This window comes from Oncorhynchus mykiss, chromosome 9 (assembly GCF_013265735.2).
Source record: "Oncorhynchus mykiss isolate Arlee chromosome 9, USDA_OmykA_1.1, whole genome shotgun sequence".
Lineage (NCBI taxonomy): Eukaryota > Metazoa > Chordata > Actinopteri > Salmoniformes > Salmonidae > Oncorhynchus > Oncorhynchus mykiss.
This window is the reverse complement of record NC_048573.1, coordinates 68,520,954-68,539,361: the sequence shown is the minus strand read 5'-3', so window position 1 is coordinate 68,539,361 and position 18,408 is coordinate 68,520,954. Positions and strand designations below refer to the sequence as shown.

General features: G+C 43.0%; 1 protein-coding gene across 2 annotated transcripts in view; it reads left to right on the top strand.

The window, feature by feature from the left end:
* Positions 1–18,408, top strand: part of LOC110531254 (copine-9-like) — a 77,794-nt gene that overhangs the window by 7,323 nt on the left and 52,063 nt on the right. For both annotated transcript variants that reach the window (XM_036988821.1, XM_036988822.1), the window contains exon 3: positions 12,410–12,456. In XM_036988821.1, the coding sequence (XP_036844716.1) occupies positions 12,410–12,456 (47 nt within the window). The remainder of the gene's footprint in view (positions 1–12,409; positions 12,457–18,408) is intronic.

The following is an 18,408-nucleotide window of genomic DNA, read 5'->3' as shown; positions in this document are numbered from 1 at the left end:
AAACCAGAAACTGTTTCAGTTATTCAGAATACAGTATGTTATTGGCCATGGCCTTTTTTTTGTCATGGACTTTAGTCTGTCATGGACAGTGCTGTCAAAGTGTTGTATGAATTCCACAAAGATGCTCATGAATATGTATGGAGGTTGATTAACTTAACTAGTGCTTTGGTGGAGAGGACGTTTCCCATTGACTCGTCACTCTTTATATCCGTATGATCCAGGCTAACCTAAATATATTCTAGGCATGTGTGACCTTTAACCCAAGCATGGACTACCCTTGAGGAGATGAAAACTGCTCTCACAAATTCCTCTCGCTGAAATCCATTCCGTATTGTGATTGCTTCTTAGAGTTGCATCCTGAAAATAAAATTTGAGTTCCGAGCATAATCTCTTTGATTGGCATGCGATATACATAATGTGATGTATGAGATGTCCTTTGTTTTAGAGCACTTCACTGTTCTGTATACTGCACTTCTTTGCAGTTTGGAGGTCTGTTTGTGGCTCAGATGGTAGAGCATGTTGCTTGCATCTCTAGAGTTGTGGGTTCGATTCCAATGGGCGACTAGTACAAAAATGTATGTACTCATTACTGTAAGTCGCTGTAGATAAGAGTGTCTACTAAATGTAAAGAATTATAATGCTTTAATCTCTCTCCAAAATAGTTAAACGTCAGTCTTATTTTGCATAATAGTAAATTGGTCAGAATGAGACAATTGCTTTCCATAGCTTACAATAGCTGATCTGTATGACTCAAGTAGTTGAACTCCCACACCGATGCAGAACCACCAGACTCCTCAATATGAAGTAGTAAGCGGTTAAGAGCATTGGGCCAATAACCGAACGGTCGTTGGTTCAAATCCCCGAACCGATTAGTTAACTAATCTGTCAATGTGACCGTGAGCAAGGCATTTAACTGTAATTTGTACTGTAAGTTGCTCTGGATATGAGAGAAATGTAGGCAGTGTGGAAAAAAAACTATTTCCTCCGATGTGCATAACCTTCTCAGTCTATTTTAGAAAGGAAGGTACTCAAGGACTGCTTCCCTGCTGAGATCATTCCCCGAAAAGTAATTTAAGCAGGTCTAATACCTACCACAAACCCATTATTCCATCCATTAAGTTATACTCCCTGATTGAGGCTTGGAAACGGCAGTCCCTGCCGTGGGTGTAATTAAGATCCTAATGTTGTACGTTAGTTTATTAAATCTTATTAAGCCACTCAAGGAGCTTTTCAAAAAGGTCATATTTTAATAGGAGTTGTATAGGTCTCCCCAGCAGATTAATATAAAAGATGCAATCTCACCCACACTGACTATCATTAATCATTGTTTACCATGGCTCTTTTAAGTAAGAATTTCTCCTCTCTTTTAGAATCATGACACAGCTAAAATGGACCCTTTCTAGCCACCTAAGCCACCATCTCATTGGCAGCCGTATATATGCATACTACACTCAGAACTACCTTACAGGTGACACACAACATTACTGCCATCAGCAATGTGGTTTATGATATAAAATAAGTTGGGCTACTGGTTATTTTACTGGTCCTTTACAACACATGTTATCTAACAGGTTTTAAAGAACTGACATTGACTATAAGACCAAGATATCCGTCTATACTCCCAGTCCATTTCCAACACAATGCCTTAACCTGGGATATTGACGTGGATGTATCTTCTCAGTTGCGCATTTGTTATAAAATTATATTATTTTTTATTAGTGTTTGTTTACGTAATATAACCATATACAATTTCAGTAACACATGTCTTAGACTGATGGGGTGTGCCATACCCACAGCCTCCACAATGGATCAGTCCACTCAGACAGGCCTCCACAATGGATCAGTCCACACAGACAGGCCTCCACAATGGATCAGTTCACACAGACAGGCCTCCACAATGGATCAGTCCACACAGACAGGCCTCCACAATGGATCAGTTCACACAGACAGGCCTCCACAATGGATCAGTCCACACAGACAGGCCTCCACAATGGATCAGTCCACTCAGACAGGCCTCCACAATGGATCAGTCCACTCAGACAGGAGCCACAATAAATCAGTCCACAGACAGTCCTCCACAATGGATCAGTCCACTCAGACAGGAGCCACAATGGATCAGTCCACTCAGACAGGAGCCACAATGAATCAGTCCACTCAGACAGGCATCCACAATGGATCAGTCCACTCAGACAGGAGCCACAATGGATCAGTCCACTCAGACAGGAGCCACAATGGATCAGTCCACTCAGACAGGAGCCACAATGGATCAGTCCACTCAGACAGGCCTCCACAATGGATTAGTCCACTCAGACAGGAGCCACATCAGACAGGTCTTGTACACTGTGATTTTTATTTTATGCTACTGCTCGACTAAAGAAATCTCAGTCGACCAACAGCCTATCGAACAAACAATGGACCAGTCAACTAAATGGAGTCAGCCCTAGTGTGTGTCTCCTCTGTTTCAAGGTTGTGATGTGTCAACTATAAGGACTCAGAAGTGTCACTCATAGCTGCCATTGTCACTATGTGTGCAGACTGGTGGTGTTTCTATGTGATCTTGTTAAAACAGATCCCTGCTAGGGTTTAGGGGGTTCCACACTTGATTCATTCAGGGTCAGCCCCCCTCTCCCCCCAATAGATTAGCCGGGATCTAAACCCTATCCTCCCTCCTAAATTGCTGTGAGAGAGATTTAGGGGGGATTTCTCACAGTCGAGTCCTGAAACCTGCAGCGTAGCCCTCAATCCGTGACCGGCTTGATGTGTTTGTGAGTGAATAATTTCTCCCTCTGTCTGCCAAGCAAACATATTCCTCCTCTCTTTGGTTCCTCACTCCATCTTCCTGTGTTCCTCATAGCAAGCAGCTTTTATGCAATGCCCACAAGCAAGGAGTTTTTAGGCCTGATCCAGTGTGATTATTTTTGCAAGGCAAATCCAAAACCCAGCCTATGGCAATCAACAGTGTAATAAACATCCATGTGACTATGTAAGATCATTCATCATAGACCACAAAAGTACCCTCTGCTTACTTCAACTTGATTCACACTCTGATAAATTAACAGTGTGAATAATATTGTCTGGTATTTTGCCCTTATGCATGCATTTTAGACAGGATGATGTAATGCACTGTCCAGCCTAATGTAATGCACTGTCCAGCCTAATGTAATGCACTGTCCAGCCTAATGTAATGCACTGTCCAGCCTAATGTAATGCACTGTCCAGCCTAATGTAATGCACTGTCCAGCCTAATGTAATGCACTGTCCAGCCTAATGTAATGCACTGTCAGCCTAATGTAATGCACTGTCCAGCCTAATGTAATGCACTGTCAGCCTAATGTAATGCACTGTCAGCCTAATGTAATGCACTGTCAGCCTAATGTAATGCACTGTCAGCCTAATGTAATGCACTGTCCTGCCTAATGTAATGCACTGTCCAGCCTAATGTAATGCACTGTCAGCCTAATGTAATGCACTGTCAGCCTAATGTAATGCACTGTCCAGCCTAATGTAATGCACTGTCCAGCCTAATGTAATGCACTGTCCAGCCTAATGTAATGCACTGTCCAGCCTAATGTAATGCACTGTCAGCCTAATGTAATGCACTGTCAGCCTAATGTAATGCACTGTCAGCCTAATGTAATGCACTGTCAGCCTAATGTAATGCACTGTCAGCCTAATGTAATGCACTGTCAGCCTAATGTAATGCACTGTCAGCCTAATGTAATGCACTGTCCAGCCTAATGTAATGCACTGTCCAGCCTAATGTAATGCACTGTCCAGCCTAATTTAATGCACTGTCCAGCCTAATGTAATGCACTGTCCAGCCTAATGTAATGCACTGTCAGCCTAATGTAATGCACTGTCCAGCCTAATGTAATGCACTGTCAGCCTAATGTAATGCACTGTCCAGCCTAATGTAATGCACTGTCCAGCCTAATGTAATGCACTGTCCAGCCTAATGTAATGCACTGTCAGCCTAATGTAATGCACTGTCAGCCTAATGTAATGCACTGTCCAGCCTAATGTAATGCACTGTCCAGCCTAATGTAATGCACTGTCAGCCTAATGTAATGCACTGTCCAGCCTAATGTAATGCACTGTCCAGCCTAATGTAATGCACTGTCCAGCCTAATGTAATGCACTGTCAGCCTAATGTAATGCACTGTCCAGCCTAATGTAATGCACTGTCAGCCTAATGTAATGCACTGTCAGCCTAATGTAATGCACTGTCCAGCCTAATGTAATGCACTGTCAGCCTAATGTAATGCACTGCCCAGCCTAATGTAATGCACTGTCCAGCCTAATGTAATGCACTGTCAGCCTAATGTAATGCACTGTCCAGCCTAATGTAATGCACTGTCAGCCTAATGTAATGCACTGTCCAGCCTAATGTAATGCACTGTCCAGCCTAATGTAATGCACTGTCAGCCTAATGTAATGCACTGTCCAGCCTAATGTAATGCACTGTCCATCCTACTGTAATGCACTGTCCAGCCTAATGTAATGCACTGTCCAGCCTAATGTAATGCACTGTCCAGCCTAATGTAATGCACTGTCCAGCCTAATGTAATGCACTGTCCAGCCTAATGTAATGCACTGTCAGCCTAATGTAATGCACTGTCAGCCTAATGTAATGCACTGTCAGCCTAATGTAATGCACTGTCAGCCTAATGTAATGCACTGTCAGCCTAATGTAATGCACTGTCAGCCTAATGTAATGCACTGTCAGCCTAATGTAATGCACTGTCAGCCGAATGTAATGCACTGTCCAGCCTAATGTAATGCACTGTCAGCCTAATGTAATGCACTGTCAGCCTAATGTAATGCACTGTCAGCCTAATGTAATGCACTGTCAGCCTAATGTAATGCACTGTCAGCCGAATGTAATGCACTGTCCAGCCTAATGTAATGCACTGTCAGCCTAATGTAATGCACTGTCAGCCTAATGTAATGCACTGTCAGCCGAATGTAATGCACTGTCCAGCCTAATGTAATGCACTGTCAGCCTAATGTAATGCACTGTCCAGCCTAATGTAATGCACTGTCAGCCTAATGTAATGCACTGTCAGCCTAATGTAATGCACTGTCAGCCTAATGTAATGCACTGTCAGCCTAATGTAATGCACTGTCCAGCCTAATGTAATGCACTGTCCAGCCTAATGTAATGCACTGTCAGCCTAATGTAATGCACTGTCCAGCCTAATGTAATGCACTGTCAGCCTAATGTAATGCACTGTCCAGCCTAATGTAATGCACTGTCAGCCTAATGTAATGCACTGTCAGCCTAATGTAATGCACTGTCAGCCTAATGTAATGCACTGTCCAGCCTAATGTAATGCACTGTCAGCCTAATGTAATGCACTGTCAGCCTAATGTAATGCACTGTCCAGCCTAATGTAATGCACTGTCCTGCCTAATGTAATGCACTGTCAGCCTAATGTAATGCACTGTCCTGCCTAATGTAATGCACTGTCCTGCCTAATGTAATGCACTGTCCTGCCTAATGTAATGCACTGTCCAGCCTAATGTAATGCACTGTCCTGCCTAATGTAATGCACTGTCCAGCCTAATGTAATGCACTGCCCAGCCTAATGTAATGCACTGTCCAGCCTAATGTAATGCACTGTCCAGCCTAATGTAATGCACTGTCCTGCCTAATGTAATGCACTGTCCAGCCTAATGTAATGCACTGTCCAGCCTAATGTAATGCACTGTCCAGCCTAATGTAATGCACTGTCAGCCTAATGTAATGCACTGTCAGCCTAATGTAATGCACTGTCAGCCTAATGTAATGCACTGTCAGCCTAATGTAATGCACTGTCAGCCTAATGTAATGCACTGTCAGCCTAATGTAATGCACTGTCAGCCTAATGTAATGCACTGTCCTGCCTAATGTAATGCACTGTCAGCCTAATGTAATGCACTGTCCTGCCTAATGTAATACACTGTCAGCCTAATGTAATGCACTGTCCTGCCTAATGTAATGCACTGTCCTGCCTAATGTAATGCACTGTCAGCCTAATGTAATGCACTGTCAGCCTAATGTAATGCACTGTCAGCCTAATGTAATGCACTGTCCTGCCTAATGTAATGCACTGTCCTGCCTAATGTAATGCACTGTCAGCCTAATGTAATGCACTGTCAGCCTAATGTAATGCACTGTCAGCCTAATGTAATGCACCGTCAGCCTAATGTAATGAATGCACTGTCAGCTAGACTTGTGATGGGTGTCTTTTCAGATCTAATAGGAAGTCTGCATGTCTGCATGTATTTTTGCATTACTTTGCCAACATTTTCTACACGACAATAAGCTCTGTTGTACAATAGATAGAATTGTGAACTTTAAAAAAAAACTGTATTGGCTACCTCAACACTCAGCATAATGGATTCAATAGTAAGGCTGATTGAATTCTGTTCACCTGGTTACCTGATCCTGAAGCCAAAGGAGAAAAGTTGGCATGCAGCTCCTTTGGATTTGGCTCTGCTGTATCCCACCAGATGGGCTGTCCTCTCCCAGTCACCTTCCATAAAGCAAACAATCAATCTGCTGCTGGGAGTTAGGTTAAGGGTTGGGCGATATCCAGATGTTCATACCGTTTCTGTACCTACCGGCGTATACGGTATTACCGAATGTGCACACAAGGGGGCACTATTTCTATTTTGTGGAAGCACAAAACAATTTAGTCAACAGGGATCTTGATCCAGGAGGGGGTTTCAATGTCTCTGCTGTAACCAAGAAGCTTCATCTTAACATCTAGCCACTTAGCTGGCAAGTTAGCAAACCACATTTTAAATTATACGGTATAAACGATATGTCGTCCAAGCCTACTTAGGCTGTGGGCTTCTCTCATCTTTCCTCAAAAGTAGATTAATCTAAAGGAGTACTCGTTTCTGGAATCCTACGGTATATCACAGGTCAAGGAAGCACTTCTTATCTCCTTTGAATGATTCGCTCCATGCTGTTGTTCAAAGGCTGTTTCTGCAAGGCACCCCCCCCCCCGATAGCTGTTTACTTTGTTGACCGACCAGAGTTACATATTTTAATGGGCTGCACTGCTAGGAGCTAACTGTGGCTCCAGCACACCCTGTTAGCTTTTAGAATTAGACTACAGGGCACTACTGTGAGCTCTCATAGCTCTGCCTTGACTAAGTCCGTCTCAATCTCACTTACTGTCCTCTGACATGCTTACAAACACAGAGGCAACTTGGGTAGACAGATTATTCTTTGCATCTTGACTGGCTGGATCAACCCTTGGTATAGAAAATGCACCGCCCTTGGCCACAAAGCGCTACAGAGGGTGGTGCGGACGGCACAGTACATCACTGGGGCAGAGCTCCCTGCCATCCAGGACCTCTATACCAGGCGGTGTTTAAGGAAGGCTCAAAAAATCGCCAAAGACTCCAGCCACGCAAGTCATAGACTGTTCACTCTGCCAAGGTCTGACAAACCGTACTGGTGCATAGGCTCTCAGACCAACAGGCTCTGAGACAGCTTCGACCCCCAAGCCATAGACTGTTCACTCTGCCAAGGTCTGACAAACTGTACTGGTGCATAGGCTCTCAGACCAACAGGCTCTGAGACAGCTTCGACCCCCAAGCCATAGACTGTTCACTCTGCCAAGGTCTGACAAACCGTACTGGTGCATAGGCTCTCAGACCAACAGGCTCTGAAACAGCTTCGACTCCCAAGCCATAGACTGTTCACTCTGCCAAGGTCTGACAAACCGTACTAGTGCATAGGCTCTCAGACCAACAGGCTCTGAAACAGCTTCAACCCCCAAGCCATAGACTGTTCACTCTGCCAAGGTCTGACAAACCGTACTGGTGCATAGGCTCTCAGACCAACAGGCTCTGAGACAGCTTCGACTCCCAAGCCATAGACTGTTCACTCTGCCAAGGTCTGACAAACCGTACTGGTGCATAGGCTCTCAGACCAACAGGCTCTGAGACAGCTTCAACCCCCAAGCCATAGACTGTTCACTTTGCCAAGGTCTGACAAACCGTACTGGTGCATAGGCTCTCAGACCAACAGGCTCTGAGACAGCTTCGACCCCCAAGCCATAGACTGTTCACTCTGCCAAGGTCTGACAAACCGTACTGGTGCATAGGCTCTCAGACCAACAGGCTCTGAAACAGCTTCGACCCCCAAGCCATAAGACTGTTCACTCTGCCAAGGTCTGACAAACCGTACTGGTGCATAGGCTCTCAGACCAACAGGCTCTGAAACAGCTTCGACCCCCAAGCCATAAGACTGTTCACTCTGCCAAGGTCTGACAAACTGTACTGGTGCATAGGCTCTCAGACCAACAGGCTCTGAGACAGCTTCGACCCCCAAGCCATAAGACTGCTAAATAGCCAGACTGTTAAATAGTCAATTATGGGACCCAAACCATCTGTACCAACTATCTTGCACTGACAATACGCACACTCACTAGACTTTATATACACCATGCACACACACACACATACACACATACATACATACATACATACATACATACATACATACATACATACATAGACGGTCCCATACAAAACCAACAAACATTCACATTTACTACACACACACACACACACACACCGACATGACACACACATGCGCGCATGCACACACACACACTTTTACATCATATGCTGCTGCTACTCTTTTATTTTACTCTTATTATTATCTATCCTGATGTCTAGTTATTTTACCCTGCCTTCATGTTCATACAGTTGAAGTCAGGAGTTTACATACACCTCAGTTTTTCACAATTCCTGACATTAATCCTAGTAAAAATTCCCTGTCTTAGGTCAGTTAGGATCACCACTTTATTTTAAGAATGTCAAATGTCAGAATAATAGTAGAGAATTATTTATTTCAGATTTTATTTCCTTCATCACATTCCCAGTGGGTCAGAAGTTTACTTTCACTCTAGTAGTATTTGGTAGCATTACCTTTAAATTGTTTAACTTGGGTCAAACTTTTCGGGTAGCCTTCCACAAGCTTCCAACAACAAGTTAGGTACATTTTGGCTCATTTCTCCTGACAGAGCTGGTGTAACTGAGTCAGGTTTGTAGGCCTCGTTGCACGCACACCCTCTTTCAGTTCTGCCCTCAAATTGTCTATAGGATTGAGGTCAGAGCTTTGTGATGGCCACTTCAATACCTTGACATTGTTGTCCTTAAGCCGTTTGCCACAACTTTGGAAGTATGCTTGGGGTCATTGACCATTTGGAAGACCCATTTGCAACCAAGCTTTAACTTCCTGACTGATGTCTTGAGATGTTGCTTCAATATATCCACATAATTGTCCTGCCTCATGATGCCATCTATTTTGTGAAGAGCACCAGTCCCTCCTGCAGCAAAGCACCCCCACAACATGATGCTGCCACCCCTGTGCTTCACGGTTGGGATGGTGTTCTTTGGCTTGCAAGTCTCCCCCTTTTTCCTCCTAACATTGCGCTGGTCGTTATCAGACCAGAGGACATTTCTCCAAAAAGTACGATCTTTGTCCCCATGTGCAGTTACAAACTGCAGTCTGGCTTTTTTTTATGGTGGTTTTGGAGCAGTGGTTTCTTCCTTGCTGAGCGGCCTTTCAGGTTATGTCGATATAGGACTCGTTTTACTGTGGATATAGATACTTTTGTACCTGTTTCCTCCAGCATCTTCACAAGGTCCTTTGCTGTTTTTCTGGGATTGATTTGCGCTTTTTGCCCCAAAGTACATTCATCTCTAGGAGACAGAACGCTTCTCCTTCCTGAGCGGTATGATGACTGCGTGGTCCCATGGTGTTTATATTTGCGTACTATTGTTTGTACAGATGAACGTGGTACCTTCAGGCGTTTGGAAATTGCTCCCAAAGATGAACCAGATTTGTGGAGGTCTACAAAAAATTTTTCTGAGGTCTTGGCTGATTTCTTTTGATTTTCCCATGATGTCAAGCAAAGAGGCACTGAGTTTGAAGGTAGTCCTTAAAATACATCCACAGGTACACCTCCACAGGTACACCTCCTAGCCAATTGACTCAAATGATGTCAATTAGCCTATCAGAAGCTTCTAGAGCCATGACATAATTTTCTGGAATAGTCCAAGCTGTTTAAAGGCACATTCAATTTTGTGTATGTAAACTTTGACCCACTGGAATTGTGATACAGTGAATTATATGTGAAATAATCTGTCTGTAAACAATTGTTGGAAAAATGACTTATGTCATGCACAAAGTAGATGTCCTAACCGACTTGCCAAAACTATAGTTTGTTAACAAGAAATTTGTGGAGTGATTGAAAAGAGTTTTAATGACTCCAACCTAAGTGTATACCTTATTATCTATCCTGATGCGTAGTCACTTTCCCAGCCTTCATGTACATATCTACCTCAAATACCTTATTATTAGTATTATCTATCCTGATGTCTAGTCAGTTCACCCTGTCTTCATGTACATATCTACCTCAAATACCTTATTATTATTATCTATCCTGATGCCTAGCCACTTTACCCTGCCTTCATGTACATATCTACCTCAAATACCTTATTATTATTATCTATCCTGATGCCTAGCCACTTTACCCTGCCTTCATGTACATATCTACCTCAAATACCTTATTATTATCTATCCTGATGTCTAGTCACTTTACCCTGCCTTCATGTACATATCTACCTCAAATACCTTATTATTTTCTATCCTGATGCCTAGTCACTTTACCCTGCCTTCATGTACATATCTACCTCAAATACCTTATTATTATCTATCCTGATGTCTAGTCACTTTACCCTGCCTTCATGTACATATCTACCTCAAATACCTTATTATTATTATTATCTATCCTGATGTCTAGTCACTTTACCCTGCCTTCATGTACATATATACCTCAAATACCTTATTATTATCTATCCTGATGCCTAGTCACTTTACCCTGCCTTCATGTACATATCTACCTCAAATACCTTATTATTATCTATCCTGATGTCTAGTCACTTTACCCTGTCTTCATGTACATATCTACCTCAAATACGTATTATTATCTATCCTGATGTCTAGTCACTTTACCCTGTCTTCATGTACATATCTACCTCAAATACCTTATTATTATCTATCCTGATGTCTAGCCACTTTACCCTGCCTTCATGTACATATCTACCTCAAATACCTTATTATTATCTATCCTGATGTCTAGTCTCTTTACCCTGCCTTCATGTACATATCTACCTCAAATACGTATTATTATCAATCCTGATGCCTAGTCACTTTACCCTGCCTTCATGTACATATCTACCTCAAATACCTTATTATTATTTTCTATCCTGATGCCTAGTCACTTTACCCTGCCTTCATGTACATATCTACCTCAAATACCTTATTATTATCTATCCTGATGCCTAGTCACTTTACCAGGCCTTCATGTGCATATCTACCTCAAATGCCTTGTACCTCTGCACATTGATCTGGTACTGGTACTCCCTGTATATAGCTCCACATTGATCTGATACTGGTACTCCCTGTATATAGCTCCACATTGATCTGGTACTGGTACTCCCTGTATATAGCTCCACATTGATCTGGTACTCCCTGTATATCGCTCCACATTGATCTGGTACTGGTACTCCCTGTATATAGCTCCACATTGATCTGGTACTGGTACTCCCTGTATATAGCTCCACATTGATCTGGTACTGGTACTCCCTGTATATAGCTCCACATTGATCTGGTACTGGTACTCCCTGTACATAGCTCCACATTGATCTGGTACTGGTAATCCCTGTATATAGCTCCACATTGATCTGGGACTGGTACTCCCTGTATATAGCTCCACATTGATCTGGTACTGGTACTCCCTGTATATAGCTCCACATTGATCTGGGACTGGTACTCCCTGTATATAGCTCCACATTGATCTGGTACTGGTACTCCCTGTATATAGCTCCATTCTTGTGTTACTATTTTGGATCTGTCATGAGCAGCAATTGCCAATGCAGTAATGTTGCCAAGGTGCCCAGACACTTGCCCCAATGCTGTTTTCTCAACATTCCTAATTGGTCTTTAGAAGAGAGAACATATTTTTAATTGCCTGCACGAAGCCAGAGTGAAGGGCATTACTGCTGATGCCCAACATTCAACCGCTATGTTTAAATGGCTGTGGCAACGGTTGACCAACCTGAACTGAATCAACAAGTGTTTTTTTTTCTGAATGCTTATTAGAGAAATATGTTTTCAGGGAGAATTTAATGACTGTCATATACTATGCTACCAAATTAGATCTCTATTAGTTTCAATGTTTTGACCTTGTTAAAGCATTTTTATTTTAATAGTTGCTCTACAATGTAGAGAGCTTTGTGATTTTATGTCAGTAAATGAAAAACACTCTACAAATGCAATTGGCCCCATGTTCTCCAGTTCTATAGCCTTCTGTCTTCTCTCTTTGTCTCTCTGCAGTGGTTGTGCTGTATGTGCAGGGTATCGGAACCAAAGAGTGGAGGGAGGTGAGTTGAAAATGAAGTTCTATTTTCAGCCTTTTTTTAATTTGCGTCTTGACTCGCTGTTCTGTTAAAGGTACTTATTCATACAATTCGGGGAAACGTAAGAACCTTCCAGACTGAGACTCATGTTGTTCCATCTTCTTCTTTGGTTTTTGGAGCGGCCCTACTCTGTCGGCTATCGGCCCTTCTCTGTCGGCTATCGGCCCTTCTCTGTCGGCTATCGGCCCTTCTCTGTCGGCTATCGGCCCTTCTCTGTCGGCTATCGGCCCTTCTCTGTCGGCTATCGGCCCTTCTCTGTCGGCTATCGGCCCTTCTCTGTCGGCTATCGGCCCTTCTCTGTCGGCTATCGGCCCTTCTCTGTCGACTTTGCCGATAGTCCCTCTACATAGCAAAACTGCTGCTATGCCAGCCGGCACAGCCTAAGCCATGAGCACTGCACAATGCAGAGGAATGTCTAGCTGGGAATATCATCAGCAGCAAGCTAGCTCATTCACAAAGTGCTCTCTCTCTTTCTCTCTCAATCTGTATCTCTATCTTTGTCTTTTTCTCTCCCTCTATCTCTCTCAATCTCTATCGCTCCCTCTACCTCTCTTGAATATCCTCTTCTTGCATTTCTTTTGAGAGAACCTTTATCCTAAAGCGCAGAACCAATTGAATCTCTGCCACAGTGCTGACGGTTTTTGTTTGTTTATATATTTAATAAGTCAACACTGCTTGACTAAAGAATGTCATTAAGGGCTTTGTCTGAGTCGATCCCCTTACAGCAAGACGTCTTCCACTACCTTTTTCATTGCGACAGGGCTAATCAAAGAGCGGGCATAATTATAGGGTGGTAGGTAGCCTAGCGGTCAGTGTTGGGCCAGAAACTGCTGGTTCGAAGACCCGAGCCGACAAGGTGAAAAATCTATATGCTCTTGAGCAAGGCACTTAACCCTAATTTGCTCCAGGGGCACTGTCCTATGGCTGACCCTGTAGAACAACACATTGCACAGCAGCTATCCGGTGTATGTGCCAAATAAAATACAGTACCAGTAAAAAGGTTTGGACACAACTACTCATTCAAGGGTTTCTCTTTTATTTTTACTATTTTCTACATTGTAGAAAAATAGTGAAGACATCTACTATGAAATAACACATATGGAATCATGTAGTAACCAAAAAAGTTAAACAAATCAAAATATATTTTAAATTGAGATTCTTCAAAGCAGCCACCCTTTGCCTTGACAGCTTTGCAGACTCTTGGCATTCTCTCAACCAGCTTCATGAGGTAGTCACATGGAATGCATTTCAATTAACAGTTGTGATAATTTGTGAAATGTCTTTCCTTCTTAATGCGTTTGAGCCAAACAGTTGTGTTGGGATAAAGTAGGGGTGGTATACAGAAGAAAGCCCTATTTGGTAAAAGACCAAGTCCATATTATGGCAAGAACAGCTCAAATAAGCAAAAAGAAACGACAGTCCATCATTATTTTAAGACATGAAGGTTAGTCAATCCGGAAAATTTCAAGAACTTTGAATGTTTCTTCAAGTGCAGTTGCAAAAACCATCAAGCGCTATGATGAAACTGGATCTCGTGAGGACCGCTACAGGAAAGGAAGACCCAGAGTTACCTCTGCTGCAGAGGATAAGTTCATTAGAATTAACTGCTCCTCAGAAATTGCAGCCCAAATAAATGCTTCACAGAGTTCAAGTAACCGACACATCTCAACATCAACTGTTCAGAGGAGACTGAGGGTATCAAGCCTTCATGGTCGAATTGCTACAAAAAAAACACTACTAATGGACACCAATAAGAAGAGACTTGCTTGGGCCAAGAAACACGACCAATGGACATTAGACTGCTGGAAATCTGTCCTTTGGCCCACATTTTAGATTTTTGGTTACGTTTCTTTGTGAGACGCAGAGTAGCTGAACGGATGATCTCCGCATGTGTGGTTCCCATAGTGAAGCATGGAGGAGGAGGTGTGATGGTGTGCGAGTGCTTTTCAGGTGACTTATTTAGAATTCAAGGCTCTCTTAACCAGCATGGCTACCACAGCATTCTGCAGCTATACGCCATCCCATCTGGTTTGCGCTTAGTGGAACTGTCATTTGTTTTTCAACAAGACAATGACAAAACACACCTCCAGGCTGTGTAAGGGCTATTTGACCAAGAAGAAGAGTGATGGAGTACTGTATCAGATGACCTGGCCTCCACAATCACCCGACCTCAACCCAATTGAAATGGTTTGGAATGAGTTGGACCACAGAGTGAAGGAAAAGCAGCCAACAAGTGCTCAGTGTATGTGGGAACTCCTTCAAGACTGTTGGAAAAGCATTCCTCATGAAGCTGGTTGAGAGAATGCCAAGAGTGTGCAAAGCTGTCATCAAGGCAAAGGGTGACTACTTTGAAGATGATATATTTTGATTTGTTTAACACTCTTTGGGGGGGGGTTACTACAGGATTCCTGTAACGGTTGTCGTTGCATGAAGGATCAGACCAAAGCGCAGCGTGGTAAGTGTTCATGCTTTTTATTTTATACTGAACACTATAACAAAATAACAAAGAGAATAAACTCATCCGAAACAGTCCTGTCAGGTGCAGAAAACACTAAACAGAAAATAACTACCCACAAAACATAGGTAGCTTTTTCCCACCTAAGTATGGTTCCCAATCAGAGACAACGATAGTCAGCTGTCCCTGATTGAGAACCATACCCGGCCAAAACAAAGAAATACAAAACATAGAAAAAAGAACATAGAATGCCCACCCCAAATCACACCCTGACCAAACCAAAATAGAGACATAAAAAGGGTGTGACAGGGTGTGACAATTCCATGTGTTATTTAATAGTTTTGATTTCTTCACTATTATTCTATAATGTAGAAAAAAGTAAGAAACGCTTGAATGAGTAAGTGTGTCCCAACTTTTAACTGGTGCTGTATATATTTTATATAATCAGCACAGTTAACTTTCAATCCCCAAATACAGACATACGTATGTGTACCATTCATTGAGTGAAGACTCACAAGCCAAATCATATTCCCTCACTTCCCATCTCTCTATTTCTGATCACCACCACATACACTGAGACAAGGGTTGATAAATGATATGCACTTATGTGTTGGTGTAAACTAAAAGTAAAATGTTAAGAGTAAATCTATTTGTTTCTAGCTAACTGTAACATTGACACACTATAGTGCTCTGCCCTCTTAGTTTCAGTCACTTCACAGCAATTTCAATCACTTTCCGTTTTATACACAAACATTCCCCACAACGCTCCACTACCCATTAACTAATCTTATCTCAGAAAACAATGCCCCAAAATAGAACAGGTGGAAGTGTCTCAGGTGACGACAGATGGTTCCTTAGTCGATGGATGCCAGGTAGGTAGGGTTCCAATAAACTCCCCTCCCAGGCCGGATAATGGATTGGGAGGGACAGAGTTGATAGCTGGGATTATGTGCGCTGGGCGCTAAGGTCATGAGCCGGGTATTAAAGCAGTGCAGGGATCAATAGCTCATTACTCTGTGCTGTTGGACCATACCAGCCAGGCCCTCTGCCCAATGGGGATTCGTGTCTGGTAGATACAAATGGAGCTCCAGCCCTGGGGCCGGCCGGCTGAGACAGAATCACTCAGACACTCTCACTCCGTTGGTTTTGTTCTGTCTGAGGAGCCAGCCATTAGAACACAACACTACCTTGGTTTTGTTCTGATTAGAACACAACACTCCCTTGGTTCTGTTCTGTCTGAGGAGCCAGCCATTAGAACACAACACTCATTTGGTTCTGTTCTGGCTGAGGAGCCAGCCATTAGAACACAACACTCCCTTGGTTCTGTTCTGGCTGAGGAGCCAGCCATTAGAACACAACACTCCCTTGGTTCTGTTCTGGCTGAGGATCCAGCAATTAGAACACAACACTCCCTTGGTTCTGTTCTGGCTGAGGAGCCAGCAATTAGAACACAACACTCCCTTGGTTCTGTTCTGGCTGAGGAGCCAGCAATTAGAACACAACACTCCCTTGGTTCTGTTCTGGCTGAGAAGCCAGCAATTAGAACACAACACTCCCTTGGTTCTGTTCTGGCTGAGGAGCCAGCAATTAGAACACAACACTCCCTTGGTTCTGTTCTGGCTGAGGAGCCAGCCATTAGAACACAACACTCCATTGGTTCTGTTCTGGCTGAGGAGCCAGCCATTAGAACACAACACTCCCTTGGTTCTGTTCTGGCTGAGGAGCCAGCCATTAGAACACAACACTCCATTGGTTCTGTTCTGGCTGAGGAGCCAGCAATTAGAACACAACACTCCATTGGTTTAAACCCAGTGGTGATTCTAACTTACTAAGGATGTAGATTAGATCACAGGCTGTATTGGTAATGGCTGTGGCTCTGTGCTGATTATTTCATTTAGAGTACTCGGGATTTCCTGATCATTGTTTTTGAGTTGATCCCAATGTTACGGTTGACGTATGTGGATAATATTGCTAGTGATGTTAAACTTTCATATACTTAGATTTAGTGACATTGTGTCATTGATTATCATATGGCTCATACTGATATCAATTATGGAGTTGATGTTTCCATATACAGTGCCTTGCGAAAGTATTCGGCCCCCTTGAACTTTGCGACCTTTTGCCACATTTCAGGCTTCAAACATAAAGATATAAAACTGTATTTTTTTGTGAAGAATCAACAACAAGTGGGACACAATCATGAAGTGGAACGACATTTATTGGATATTTCAAACTTTTTTAACAAATCAAAAACTGAAAAATTGGGCGTGCAAAATTATTCAGCCCCCTTAAGTTAATACTTTGTAGCGCCACCTTTTGCTGCGATTACAGCTGTAAGTCGCTTGGGGTATGTCTCTATCAGTTTTGCACATCGAGAGACTGACATTTTTTCCCATTCCTCCTTGCAAAACAGCTCGAGCTCAGTGAGGTTGGATGGAGAGCATTTGTGAACAGCAGTTTTCAGTTCTTTCCACAGATTCTCGATTGGATTCAGGTCTGGACTTTGACTTGGCCATTCTAACACCTGGATATGTTTATTTTTGAACCATTCCATTGTAGATTTTGCTTTATGTTTTGGATCATTGTCTTGTTGGAAGACAAATCTCTGTCCCAGTCTCAGGTCTTTTGCAGACTCCATCAGGTTTTCTTCCAGAATGGTCCTGTATTTGGCTCCATCCATCTTCCCATCAATTTTAACCATCTTCCCTGTCCCTGCTGAAGAAAAGCAGGCCCAAACCATGATGCTGCCACCACCATGTTTGACAGTGGGCATGGTGTGTTCAGCTGTGTTGCTTTTACGCCAAACATAACGTTTTGCATTGTTACCAAAAAGTTCAATTTTGGTTTCATCTGACCAGAGCACCTTCTTCCACATGTTTGGTGTGTCTCCCAGGTGGCTTGTGGCAAACTTTAAACAACACTTTTTATGGATATCTTTAAGAAATGGCTTTCTTTTTGCCACTCTTCCATAAAGGCCAGATTTGTGCAATATACGACAGATTGTTGTCCTATGGACAGAGTCTCCCACCTCAGCTGTAGATCTCTGCAGTTCATCCAGAGTGATCATGGGCCTCTTGGCTGCATCTCTGATCAGTCTTCTCCTTGTATGAGCTGAAAGTTTAGAGGGACGGCCAGGTCTTGGTAGATTTGCAGTGGTCTGATACTCCTTCCATTTCAATATTATCGCTTGCACAGTGCTCCTTGGGATGTTTAAAGCTTGGGAAATCTTTTTGTATCCAAATCCGGCTTTAAACTTCTTCACAACAGTATCTCGGACCTGCCTGGTGTGTTCCTTGTTCTTCATGATGCTATCTGCGCTTTTAACGGACCGCTGAGACTATCACAGTACAGGTGCATTTATACGGAGACTTGATTACACACAGGTGGATTGTATTTATCATCATTAGTCATTTAGGTCAACATTGGATCATTCAGATATCTTCACTGAACTTCTGGAGAGA